The 13,283-nt window shown below is 51.9% G+C and overlaps 1 protein-coding gene across 4 annotated transcripts in view; it reads left to right on the top strand.

Annotated features, from left to right (window-relative positions):
- The window catches only part of PFKFB4 (6-phosphofructo-2-kinase/fructose-2,6-biphosphatase 4), a 38,447-nt gene extending 25,485 nt beyond the window's left edge, over window positions 1-12,962 (top strand). For 3 of the 4 annotated variants that reach the window (XM_056129528.1, XM_056129529.1, XM_056129530.1), the window contains exons 10-14: window positions 6,848-6,952; window positions 8,615-8,744; window positions 8,850-8,912; window positions 9,205-9,269; window positions 11,484-12,962. In XM_056129528.1, coding sequence (XP_055985503.1) covers window positions 6,848-6,952; window positions 8,615-8,744; window positions 8,850-8,912; window positions 9,205-9,269; window positions 11,484-11,543 — 423 coding nt within the window. In that variant the 3' untranslated portion in view covers window positions 11,544-12,962. The remainder of the gene's footprint in view (window positions 1-6,847; window positions 6,953-8,614; window positions 8,745-8,849; window positions 8,913-9,204; window positions 9,270-11,483) is intronic. The other variant, XM_056129527.1, reaches the window with a different exon arrangement.
- The last annotated feature ends 321 nt before the right edge of the window (window positions 12,963-13,283 follow it).

Below are 13,283 nucleotides of genomic sequence, written 5' to 3'. Positions count from 1 at the left end.
TATAGTTTGAAACCAACAACAACAAAAATATTGTATTGATCCTCAGTTGTCTATAGTTCCTTGTAGGAAATTTCAATTTCTTGCAATTTTTTGTATTAGCCACACGCAGCGGTGCTCAGGGTTTACTTCTGGCTTTCTGGCTTTGTGCTCAGGAATCACTCTTTGGAGGTGCTCAGGGGATTGTATGGTGGGATGGCAGGGATCAAAGCTGGGTCAACTGCATGCAAGAAAACACCCTACCCTCTGTACTCTGTGCTCTGGCCCCAATTTCTTTCAATTTTTAAGAATTCAGGTTTTTTTAAGTTCTGAAACCTTTCTCCTTTACTTTCATGATACAGCCTTATGCTATAGCATTTGCTCAAGTTCTTTCCTGTGAATCCTTCTAAACACAAAGCACTGAGCAAACAACATGTACAAAAGGCAGATACAAAATGACCATAATCAACATTCCCATGAACAAATACAGTGTTTACCCTACCTTCTGACTCACCACATTCTAAATAAGACTCAATAATATGTTATTGGTCTATGTTGGCCAGAACATAGACCTTCAGAAATTTCATAAAATGTTATTCTTTGTTCTAGAATCTGCACAGTATATTAACAGAATATTTGCATATATGTTAAGAAGATTAAACACGCTATGCAATAGAATTTTTCATTGAAGCTTCAGCTTCATGAACCATGTAAACCTGATCCATATATAAGGATAAGAACAATTATTTTGGGGTGCCTTAGGAGCACTTCTAAGGCTTTTCATATTTTTCTTTTACAAAATTGACTAAATTATTTTCTTAAAATTTTTATTTCCAATAAGTTTTTTCAGAGATAATAACAATATTTAAAACTTTCATACAGAGGCTGGAGTCATAGTACAGTAGATAGGGTGTTTGCCTTGCACACAACTAACTCAGCTTTGTTCCTTGGCACCCTTTCTGGACCCCCAAACCCATCAAGAATTACCCCTGAACATAGAGCTAGGGGTCTGGCCTGAGCACTGTTGAGTATGGCCCCCAAACAGACAATTTAAAACCTTTTAATAGGGGCCAGAGATAGCACAGCAGGTAGGGCGTTTGTCTTGCACACAGCCGATCCGGGTTCAATCCCGGCATCCCATATGCTCCCCTGAGCACCGCCAGGAGTAATTACTGAGTGCAGAATCAGGAGTAACCCCTGAACATGACCGGGTGTGACCCCAAAAAAGCAATAATAATAATAATAATAATCTGCTGAAAAGACAAAGATACTATGTGTGTCAGAATAACTTCATGGGCATAAGTTAGCGTTAGCCGAATTTTGATTTTTGTTTGTGTGTGTGTGTGTTTGCTTTGGTTTTGGGCCACACCGCTGTGCCCAGGGCTTACTCCTGCTCTGAGCTTGGATCACTCTTGGCAGGTTTGGGGGACCATATGGGGTGCAGAGGATGAAACCTGATTGGCAATGTCCAAGGCAAGTTCCCTACCTGCTGTAGATCTCTCCAGCTCCTTGATTTTCGTTTTGTTTTGTTTTGGGGTCACTGCCAACAGTGTTGAGGGCTCAGGGCTTACTCCTGGTGGGACTCAAAACTATCTGGGGTACCAGGGCTGAACCTGAGTCAGCAGCGTGCCAGGCAATCTCCATATCTACTGTGTTATTGCTCCAGAGTTGCATAGTATTCCATTGTGTATGTATATGATCACTTCTTGATTCATTCATCTGTACTTGGACATTTGTGTTGTTTCCATATCTTGACTATTGTACTAAGCATAGGCGTGTATGTGTTTTTTCAAATTAATGTTTTTGTGTTTTGGAGATAGATGCCAAGAAGTGGTATTGCTGGGTCATATGGTAGTTCTATTTCTATTTTTTTTGAGAGATCTCCATATTTATTTCATAGAGACTGAACTACGTGATGTTCCCACAGTGGAGGAGGGTTCATTTTTTACCACACAACCAACAGTATTTCTAGACTTTTTTGATATGTGCGCTTATGAGTGTGAGATAGTATCTCACTATTGTTTTGATTTGCTTTTCTCTATGAGTGACAACGAGCAGTTTTTCATATGCCTGTTGGCCATCCATATATCTTTTTTGATGAAGTGTCTGTTTATCTCCTTACCCCATTTATGGATGGATTTATTGGACTCTTTTGTTGGTAGGTTTAGTGAGTGTGCTATTGCTTTTGAATACCAGAAGTATTGCGTACAAATATTTCCTTCCATTCAGTAGGGTGCCTTTTTATTAGAGCTTGAGTTTCTTTTACTATGCATAAGCTTTTTTGGGAGGGTAGGAGTTATACCTGGCAATGCTCAGGGGTTACTCCTAGCTCTGCACTCAGGAATTATTCTCGGCAGTGCTCAGGGGACCATATGGGAGGCTGGGGTTGACTCTGGATCGGCTATGTGCAAGGCATGTGCCCTTCCCTTTGTACTATCTCTCTGCCCCTCTCCCTTCGGTACCTTTTTCTTGTCTGATGGCTGTACCAGGGACTTCCAAAACTACATTGAAGAAGAGCAATGACCAGAGTTATTCTAATTGTAACACTGAACAGGAATTTAGAGACCAAATAAAGAAGAGTCTGGCACATACTTAGGTCTTGCAGTGATACAGTAGAAAATAAGTTTAATGTGTATTGGTCCACATCCACTGGTGCTGAAGGGTTACTCCCTGTTCTGTATTCAGAAGTTGCTCCTGGGGGTACATGGAGGACCACAAGGGATAAGGAATTAAATTATGAAAGCCCTGACAGCGGAACCCTTGGGACATTGGTGCCACTTGCAAGGGGAAGGGAAGGGAGAGTCCCTAAGACAAATGGCGTCTTCAGTTGCGGGGAACCCCCAAAGTTTCCGCCATGGGGTCAGCTAACCATGAGTGGCTGGCACATGCCCGATGTCTGTCACTGCACCTGTAACATGCTTGGGGAAGCTGTGGTGTGCAGCTGCAGCCATCTACTCCCACCAACTGTTGGGAACCAGGAGGGCCGAGCCATCTGGGATCCTCAGTTCCTCCTGGCTCTTGCTGCTAAAGTCTGTTATTGGACTTAAGTTCAGGTGCGTGCCACTTGAAAAGAGAGTTGTCATGAGAAACACAGGTTTATTCAGGGATTGGCTGACCGAGAAGTTGGCAGATTTGTACCCAAATGTATTCTTGCTCTCACGGTTGGATAAGTGGTTTATACGGGGCTGGTGGGAATGAACCTTAGCAGAAAACCATGGCAGTAGGTCAGTAGGAGGAAGGAATCTGATAAGCTCTGGGCTCTGTTCAGAGGGCCTGTGTGTGCCCTTCTGCAAGGGTACAAGGAGTCCTTGGGCATGATAAGCTCCAGGGGGCTTGTCAGAGGGCCAGATCTTTGCTCTTCTCCCTCCATCTGTAACTGGCCCTAGTTCCACATCAACACAGAGCAAGAAACTTTTTTAAGACCCAGAGGCAGGGAAAGCTCAGGGAGAGTAGACAGTTGTAAGAAATACATTTGCAAAAGAAAATTACCTTTGTGGTGAATGGATAGAGTCTCTTTTTTTTTTTCCCCTTTATTTTATTTTATTTTTTTTTACAGTTGTAAATTTACAATTTTTTGTGCTTTGGTTTCAATTATACAATGATCAGATACCCATCCCTCCACCAGTGCCCATTTTCCACCACCATGGATAATATCCCTCCCACCCCCATCCCCCCATCCCCCCTGTCTCTGTGGCAGGGCAATCCCCTGTGTTCTCTCTCTCCTTTTGGGTGTTGTGGTCTGCAAAAGAGGCATTGAGTGGCAAACATGTTCAGTCCATAGTCTACTTTCGACATGCATCTCCCCTCCTGGGAGGATCCTCCAAACATCCTTTATTTGGTGCTCCCTTCTCTATCTGAACTGCCCTTTCCTCTAGGATACCTGGCTGGCCTCTAAGTTATGGAGTAATCCTCCTGGTGCTGATCTCAGCTATTCTTGGGTATTAATCTCATACTTTGTTACTTTATATCCCCCAGATGAATGCAATCTTTCTATGTCTATCCCTCTCTTTCTGACTCATTTCGCTTAGCATGATACTTTCCATATTGTACCACTTGTATGTAAATTTCATGACTTCATCTTTTCTAACAGCTACATAGTACTCCATTGTGTAGATGTACCAAAGTTTCTTTAACCAGTCAATGGATAGAGTCTCTAGGGCTTGCTTACATACAAGGTGAGGTGATACCTCTTTGTCTTGCATTTTCCTGATAATCATGGCGAGTGAGCACTTCTTCATGGGTCTGGTGGCCAAGTGCAGGTAGGTTCACTCTATATTTTCATTTGCTCCCAGATCATGTCATCCCTCAAACCCTCATCCCTCACACCCCTTCTGCCTGGAGAGCTCTGTGATGATATCAAACAAGTTTAATTTTTTTTTTCGTTCAGCATTTCTAGTTTCTCTCTGTGAAAGGTTCATGTGAAATAGCTGCAGTGGAACTCTCTAAATGCAAGATTTGAATCTGAACTAGAGAGATTATCCCAACTGGCATAGAAAGGATGTTGTGGGGCCAGAGAGATAGTGCAGCGGGGAATGTGTTTGCCTTGTATGCGGCCGACCCGGGTTTCATCTCCGGCATCCCATATGGTCCTCTGAGCACCATCAGAAGTGATTTCTGAGTGCAGAGCCAGGAGTAAGCCCTGATCACTGCCAAGTGTGTGCCCCACCAAAAGAAAGAAGGAAGGAAGGAAGGAAGGAAGGAAGGAAGGAAGAGAGAGAGAGAGAAAGAAGAAAAGTAAACAAAAAGGATGTTGGTGGAAGTAGGGAGCAAGCTGGAGGAGGGAGAACAGAGGTGGCTGCAGTGGCCTGTTGGACAGTACTAGAACAGGGGCAGTAGCAGTGAGAGAGAAGCAGGTGGATCAGTGTGTGGTAGTCTGTGTCTTCGTTGTTGTTTGTTTTGGGGCCACACCCAGCGATGCTCAGGGCTTACTCCTGGCTCTGTACTCAGGAATCACTATTGGCAGTGCTCAGAGGACCATATGGTATGCCAGAGATCAAACCTGGGTCAGCCGCGCCCTACCCACTGTACTATCATTCTGGCCCCATGCTGGCCATGTCTTAATCGTGCATTGGCATTGATGTGAGCTGTCCTGGGCCAGGAAGTGGACATGGGCTGGAGGCTGGGATCTGGGAAGTGCCTGAACATAGTGCGGGGTGAAAAGGAGAAAAGCCTCCAGGATGACCTCAGGTTTACAGCCTCAGGGATAGGTTCTGGGCCAAGGAATCGCATCCACCTGAGGGCAGGACATCTGTCTGCTTGGCTCCTGGTTGGTGCTCTGTAAACATAGAGATCCTAGAAGTCAAGACAGAGAAGGAGCAGTGATCAATGGGTGAGAGAGCCTGGGCAGGGAGGCCAGGCTTCACACTGACCACTGGGATACAGAATAGATGACTGGCAACCTTTTTGTTTGCTTGTTTTATTTGGGGGCCACACCTCATGATGCTCAGGACTTATTGAATGAGCTGCACTCAGGGATCACTCCTGGTAGGACGTGGGGGACCATATAGTGTCGGGGATTGAACCTAAGTCAGACACATGCAAGGCAAGCACATTACCCGCTTTACTATTGTTCCGGCTCCTACTTTTCCTTTATATTTATTTATTATTTATTTGGTGGGTGGGGTGGGGGAGTCTTGGGACCAAACCTGGGTTATCTGTGTGCAAGGCAGGCACCCTTTCTACTGTACTATCTCTCCAGCCCCTGCTTGCTCCTGTACAATAATGGACAACTTTCCCCTAAGATACTAAGTAAGTAAGTAAGTAAAGTAAAGGCCCTCCCGTCGATCATCGATTTGCTCGAGCGGGCCCAGTAACGTCTCCATTGGAGACTTTGTTGTTACTGTGTCTGGCATATCGAATACTCTCAGTAGCTTGCCGGGATCTAGAAAAAATCTTAGTGGGCTTGGGGCTGGAGCAGTAGCACAGTGGGTAGGGTGTTTGCTATGCACACGGCCAACCCAGGTTTGATTTCCAGCATCCCACATGGTCCCCCGAGGACCACCTGGAGTAATTCCTGAGTGCATGAGCCAGGAGTAACCCCTGTGCATCACTGGGTGTGACCCAAAAAGCAAAACAATACAAAATAAAACAAAAATCTCAGTGGGCTGGAGCGATAGTACACCTGGTAGGGCATTTGCCTTGCATGCAGCCAATCCAGGTGTGATCTCCAGCATCCCATATGCTGACCCCTGAGCCCCAGCAGGAGTAACTCCTTCGTGTAAAGCCAGGAGTAACCCCTGAATATTGCTCAATGTGACCCCAAACAAAAACATCTTTTAAAAAATTTTAAAAAGAAAAGAAATTGTAGCATAAAGCTCGGAGAGGGGGTAACTAATAAGGGACTTTTTATTGTTGCTTTCTGGGGGCCTGGGTGCTTCAGGATGGCCTCAGGACAGAGGAGGGGGTGACAGGAGGTGTTGTTCCCCAGAGGTTACTGAGCAGTGGCCCCTAACCCTGCTCCCTCTGTGGGATCCTCAGGCTACTCGCAGCTCATTTTATGATGCCGGAGGAATGTGCTCTGTCCTGACGCAACAGTTGTGCTCTCAACCAGAATTCTGTACAGCTGTTTCCAGAAAGATTTCATAGCACTTGTGCCAAGTGACCCATGTTCCGTGTCTGTGGTGGGTAATGACCCACACACTTGCTCTAGGGCTTGTATAATAATCTGCAGAAGTTGTATTGCCACAGCATGGAAAACAAGGCGCTTCACTGTAATAATTTGTGAATGCTTGGTCTTGTTTTTAGGGCATAAGGGGAGGAATTATGGGCAGGTGGGGAAGCTTTTTCTCATACCAATTCAGTGTTTCCCAGATGGGCGGCTCAGGAGGCTGGGAGGGGCTGAGGCCCTGATGACATCCGGCTGTCTCCTTAGGGTGTATGTGAGGAAATGACCTACGAGGAGATTCAGGACCACTACCCTCTGGAGTTTGCCCTGCGGGACCAGGACAAATACCGGTACCGGTACCCTAAGGGGGAGGTAAGTGGGGCTGGGGGCTTTGTCGTGCTTACTCACTGTCCACTGGGAGGCCTGCCCATAGCCGAGGGCCCAAAGGTTCTGTGGAGGCAGAGTGGGCTGCAGCAGGGAGGCACTGGTCTTAGAGGTAGGTGAGCCTGGGGTGCATCCCAGTGGACTGGCTGCAGGCCCTTCCTTGGGGTGGACTGTGTTGCAGCCCTGGAATGGATTGGACCGCTGCTCCCCAGAGTTCCTCTGGCTCCTGTCTTCCCCAGAGCTCTGAATACCCAACCCTGAATCCAGACCCAGAGTGACCTTCGGAGAATTGTGACCACTCTGGGCCACCTCCATGTGTCACCTTCCTGCAGACAGACGCCTCCTCAGCCCAGGCCCTGGGTCAGAAGGAGGGACCCCTCTGACTTATGTGGGTCCCCACATCTGGGAGCCAGAAGCTGGCCTGGAGCTGTGGCCATATGAGAATACCCCCCACGGGCATTCACGTCTGCACACAGCCAGGGACACACAGGGACATCCTGTGCTGTTCCGCCCCACCCCCACCCCCAACACTCACCGTCTGCCACCTCAGTTCAGGGAAGTGCCTGGATTCAGGAGCAGCCCAGAGAGTGGCAGAGAGAGAGAGAGAGAGAGAGACAGACAGACAGACAGACAGACAGACAGACAGACAGCAAAAGAGAGTAGCTGCTGCACAGACCCCAACTCCGGCTGCACTGGCAGGCACATTCATTCCCAGAGAGGGTCTCTCGGGGCTTCCCAGCACTGTCGGGGCCCCCTCGCTGATGTCACAGTGACTCCCAACCCAGCCCTGGGTGAATTCAGTTCCACTTTCTGGGATTCTTTTTCTTTTTCTTTTTTCTTTTTTTTTGGTTTGTTTTTCTTTTGAGGGGAATCTTTAACCTCACCCTGGAGTGCTCAGGGGATAGTCCCCCTGCCTCTATGCTCAGGAGAAATCAGATCTGCAGTGCCAGGGATCAAACCAAGACATTTGTGATGGTTTTGTTTTGTTATTTTTGGTTTTTAGGCCACACCCAGTGATGCTCAGGGCTTACTCCTGGCTCTGTGCTCAGGGATCATTCCTGGCAAGCTTGGGGGGGGGGGCATATGTGGGTGGGCTGCATACAAGGCAAGTGCCTGCCTGCTGTACTATTGCTCTGGCCTAGAACTTCTCTTTTTGAAGAGCTGCTTAGTTGGAAATCCAGGGATGCAAGAGGCAGGGGTCCGAGTCTGGGCTGGTGAAGCGCTCTCACAGGGGCTCAACTATGGGCCCTATGTGTGGTCTTGGGGAAGTTGTGGGGCCTCTGTCCGCACCCTGCGGCCTGCTATGCTGCGGCCTTTCAGAAGGGAGCCAAGTCTTCGCACCTGTGTTGTTGCTAGCCTGTGAATCCAGCACCTGAGGGTTCTAGGACGGGCTCCTGGGTGGGCATAAAGGAGCTCCTTTGGGTGACCGCCTAGTACCCAGCCCCACCTGGGCAGCCGCCCGGAACGGGGCAGGTGACCCCTTTCCCAGGCTGCCAGTCCTCCCCAGCCCAGCTTCTCTCTTGGCTGGCCTTTGCCTGTCGCAGCTCTGAGCTAACCATGTGCTCCACAGGCAGAGGCTGAGTTCACGAAGGAGTGGGCCCCCCAAACTCCAGCTCTCCCCCTGAGGGATGCCCTTCGCTTGCCTTGCAGTCCTATGAGGACCTGGTGCAGCGGCTGGAGCCAGTCATCATGGAGCTGGAGCGGCAAGAGAACGTGCTGGTCGTCTGCCACCAGGCTGTGATGCGCTGCCTCTTAGCCTACTTCCTGGACAAGGCGGCAGGTGCGGGCCTGCCCCCGGGAGGTGGGGGGCCAGGGGAGGGAGGGGGAGAGGGGCTGTCTGCCGGGCAGCCCTGGGCATGCCAGCCTGCTCTATCTGTGTCCACAGAAGAGCTCCCCTACCTCAGGTGCCCGCTACACACAGTCCTGAAGCTGACTCCCGTGGCCTACGGTAAGACACCCCCCGGTGCCCACTTTCCCACCCTCGTCCCCTCTGCCTGCGATCCTCAGCTGGCCCTGGGCCCATCAGCGGGCAGCTGGGTTCTTGGGGCAGCCCTACCTGGCCATGTAGATGCCTCATGGGCAGAGGATGCCACGGGCCACACCGGGACCTCTGTCCCTTGTCAGAAGACTCTCCAGAGCTCCTTGGGTGGGACCCCTGTTTTCTTCCATCGTCACCCAGCCCCCCTGAAAGGAGCCCCCTGCCCTGTGGCTGAGAACAATCCGCCTCTTCCCCTCGGCAGGTTGTAAAGTGGAGTCCATATTCCTGAACGTGGCGGCCGTGAACACACACCGGGACAGGCCTCAGGTAGCGACGGGGTCTCCGCCAAGGGTGGCAGCTGCTCCCCAGGTGTCCAGCCCCAAGGGGCTGATCTCTTTGTCCAGGCCATTCTTCGCTCAGGGCGAGGCCATGGCTCTGAGTGTCGTCCTGTGAGGACCTTCCTGAGGGATTGCCCTGGAGCTGGGGAGCACAGGACATGGCAGGGGGAGGGCCCAGGACTTGAGGGGCCCCAGGGCTCCCTTGCAGCCCTGCACAGTCTGAGGAGGCTGGAGGTTGAGGGTTGAGTAAGTGAGCCTAAGTGGGCTCCTCCATACCCTGCCTGGCCTCTTCAGCACCTTTTCCACCCGGCCATCTTAACCAAGTGATGCAGTGTTGGAGGGCCATGCTGAGGCTGACGGGCTGTCTCAGCCCCAGAAAAATTCTCCTATGGAAGAGTAATAGGTTCCACGGTGGCCCTCTGTTAAACAGGGGCCTGTTTAAGTTAAAAGCTTCAGGTGTTGGGACCAGAGTGATAACACCACAGGGAGGGCACTTGCCTTGCATGTGACTGACCCAGGTTCAATCCCTGGCATCCCATATGGTCCCCTGAGCATCTCCAGGTGTAATTTCTGAGTGCAGAGCCAGGAGTAACCCCTGAGTGTCGTCAGGTGTGACCCAAAAAAACTGGAAAAAAAAAACGCTCAGAGGTCGGAGCGATAGTACAGCGGGTAGGGCATTTGCTTTGCACACGGCTGACCTGGGTTCAATCCCCAACATCCCATATGGTCCCCCAAGCACCACTAGGAGTAATTCCTGAGTGCAGAGCCAGGAGTAACCCCTGAACATCACTGAGTGTGACCCAAAAAGCAAAAAAAAAAAAAAAAAAAACAATGAAAAAACAAAAAAACCTTCAGGTCTTGGAACCAGAGAGATAGTACACAAGCTTGCCTTGATACAGACAATCTGCATGCAAGCCCCAGCACCCCAAATGGTCCCATGAGGATCACCAAGAGTGATCCCTGAGTACTATCAGTTGTCCCCCCCCCCCCCAAATAAAAACAAAACAGAAAGCTCAGTGTTGCTAGGAACCATTCCTAGAGCCTAAGTGAAGTTTCCTCTCCCTCGAGGGCCATGCAGAAAGCCACCGATGCCTTTTGAGGCTGTGTCTGCAGAGTCCCGACACCTGTCATCCTGCAGTATTGGGTCCCGTGGCAGGGCAGACTGGGACTGCTCTCCTGCCTTTGAGGCTCGCGACAGCTTTGTGTCCTCTTACCCCCAAGGTTGCTGTCTCTCTCCAGGACCTGCCAGCAGGCCTGTCTGGCACCTGGACACTACTGGGAAGGGCACGACCTCTGAGTGTATGTGTGTGTGTGCATGTGTGTGCGTGTGTGTGTGTGTGTGTGTGTGTGTGTGTGTGTGTGTGTGTCCTCCCATTGCAGGCACCAGTAATGTCGTGTAGTACTGGGGATCGAAGTTGGGGCTTCACATGTAAGGTGGGAGCTGTGCCACTTTACCACCCTGAGCCCCCCCGATAGGCATCCTTTGTGCTGAGGGGAGCCTGGATGATACAGGGCCCCAAGTAACTGGTTGTTGGTGCTGGTTCCTGACATCCCCGCCCACTGGGCAGGCCCACACGCACGGCGCTGCCCAGGCCACTGTGCCCAGCTCTTTGTGGGTGTCTGTTGAGGCCTGCAAGGGTTGGGTGCCTGGGGCAGCTCTGAGAGAGAGGCCCCAGATGCTGACACTTGTCGCTCTATCCTGCCTGCAGCTGCCCAAGATGCGTCCGCCCAAGCCCATGTCCCTCCTTGGTAGACCTGAGGCAAAAGATGGGACAGTTTAACCCTGGCCTGCCTGTGTCAAGCAAGTGGGAACAGGTGTCCTGCCTCAGCTTTGTTCTTTGTTCTTGTGTGTCCTCCCTCCCCCCCCCCCCCATGCCCTGAATCTCTTGATTTCAAGCTCTTTTTTCCCTTTTTGAGTAGGGGCCACACCAAGGGCTGGTGGGCTTGGGGCTATCCTGGCCATCTGTGCCCGATGTTGTGGGATCATAGTCCTGTGCTCAGGCTAGGGGGGGCTGTCAGACCCTGGCGGTGCTGCGATTGACCCCAGGGACTCCTGCATGCCAGGCCTCTGTCCAGGCCCTGCTCCTGAGCTCCTAAGGAAGGTCAGGGTCTGGGGGGTCATGCAGGAACTCACGGGGCGAGGCTGAACCCCAACAGGGCATGCACCCTCCTTATCCCGGTCTCATTGTTTCCCTTTATGCAGAATGTGGACATCTCAAGACCTCCTGAGGAGGCGCTCGTCACGGTCCCTGCCCACCAGTGACCATGCCTCACGTCACTCTGGGCCGGCGTCCATCTGTTGACAAGTTTACACCAGACCTTCCCGTCCATGTGACAATCACCGTGAAGGAACACCCTCTGAGTCAGGCATGGCCAGTGGCCCCCAGGACACCACCTCAGACCACCTGCTTCTCTATCAATGGTCAGCAGTGGGGTCACACCTGGTGCTCAGCCTGCTGAAAAACTGTGGCCAGACTACAGACAGGGACAGTGACCAACAGACGGGGACAAACGGTGACAGCGCACGACAGACAAGGATAGGCAGTGACAGACTGCGGCCGGTGTAGAAGAAGGACCCTAAAATGTGGAAGACAAAGCACTTGCTAGACTGTCCCCCTGGGCGACAGAGCTGTGGGGGGTGGTCAGGGAGACCCCTGCAGGGCCCTGCTGTCCTCTGCACCTGAGCCTGAGGCCAGGCCTTTTCAGCATCTGCAGCTGCTGTGGCCACAGGAGAGTGGGAACCCCCCGCCTCCTGCCTCCCAGGAGCTGAGCACATTGGGGCTGGTGATGCGTGTCAGCCAACCCCAGGCTCCTGCCTTCGGAGACTGCGAAGTCCGTCCATCACAGTACTGGGGCTCCCCTTCCTGGCTGCTGTCACGGTGAATCTCATGAGGACAGGTCTCGCACCCCAGCTTAGTTGCACCCACCAGACTCCCTGAGGCCACCCAGGAAGCACCCTGGGTGGGAACGCTGGGTGGTCCTATCCCCTGGTCCTCAGTCTCGCCCTGAGGGATGGGGGGAAAGGCCTGAACCCGAGCAGGAGGTGGGGGGTGTGCCCAGTGTCCTGGTTCATCTGCACCGGAACTGCTGAAAATGCCTTAGAGCAGGCCCTCCCACAGCCCAGGCTCTGGTGCCTGAGGGGCTGCGGGGCTGTGGCTTCAGGCAAGCGCTGGCCAGTGGGGAAGCATGGAAAGCTTGATGCCCGGCTCTTGGGGAGCCCAGCACTGTTCTGTAGGGGATGGTGCCCCTCACGGTACACCCCATCCCAGGCTGCCTCTGTCGGCAGGGCTGGGCCGGCTTCTCTGTCCACACTTACCTCCTGTCAGAGCACAGGCCCATAAACTTGGAGCCTTTGAGAGGAGACCTTTGCTTCGGTGTCCTCCAAGTCTGGGTGACTTCTGATCACCTGGACATGTTTGCTCTTGAGGCCCTTCAGCCAGAGATGCCAGGTCCCAGAACTGCTGGGCAAGACCTCGGGGCCTTCTCTGGGGCCCAGACGGCAGCCAGCACATGTTGGGCTGGGGCATGGGGGAGTCAGGCTTCTAGAGGGCGGGTCCACCCCGCTGCCCCGTGTACTCCGCCTCTGCCCAGTGGTGCCCAGACCCTGCACGGGTTTCCTGCTCTCCCGGACTTGGCGGCATTGAGTCTCCGCTACACCCGCACTGTGCCCAACACTCTGCAATAAATACTCTGATATATAACTAAGGTTGTACTCCTCTGTGGGGTGTGCTTTCTGGCAGGGACGGGCTGGGGGAGTTGGGGTCCTCTGTCCAGCCCCCAGCTGTCTCTCTGGAGGGGAAACTGACTTGCCCTGGAGTGGACCCTAAGCTAGCCCCCAGGTTTTCTCTGGGGTGACCTAGGATGCTGGACCTCACCCATGAGCAAGAGACTGTTCCATTACGGAGATAATGCGGGGTTTCCTGGAAACAAAGAGTTTGAATGTTGGCATTCTTGAGGATGGGAGTCAGGCCCCTAGTCCCGGCTGGAGGATAGGGGGTGATGG

This window comes from Sorex fumeus, unplaced genomic scaffold (genome assembly GCF_029834395.1).
Source record: "Sorex fumeus unplaced genomic scaffold, SorFum_2.1 ptg000072l, whole genome shotgun sequence".
NCBI classification, from domain to species: Eukaryota; Metazoa; Chordata; class Mammalia; order Eulipotyphla; family Soricidae; genus Sorex; species Sorex fumeus.
The sequence above is the reverse complement of the archived record's forward strand: the minus strand, read 5'-3'. Positions and strand labels throughout refer to the sequence as shown.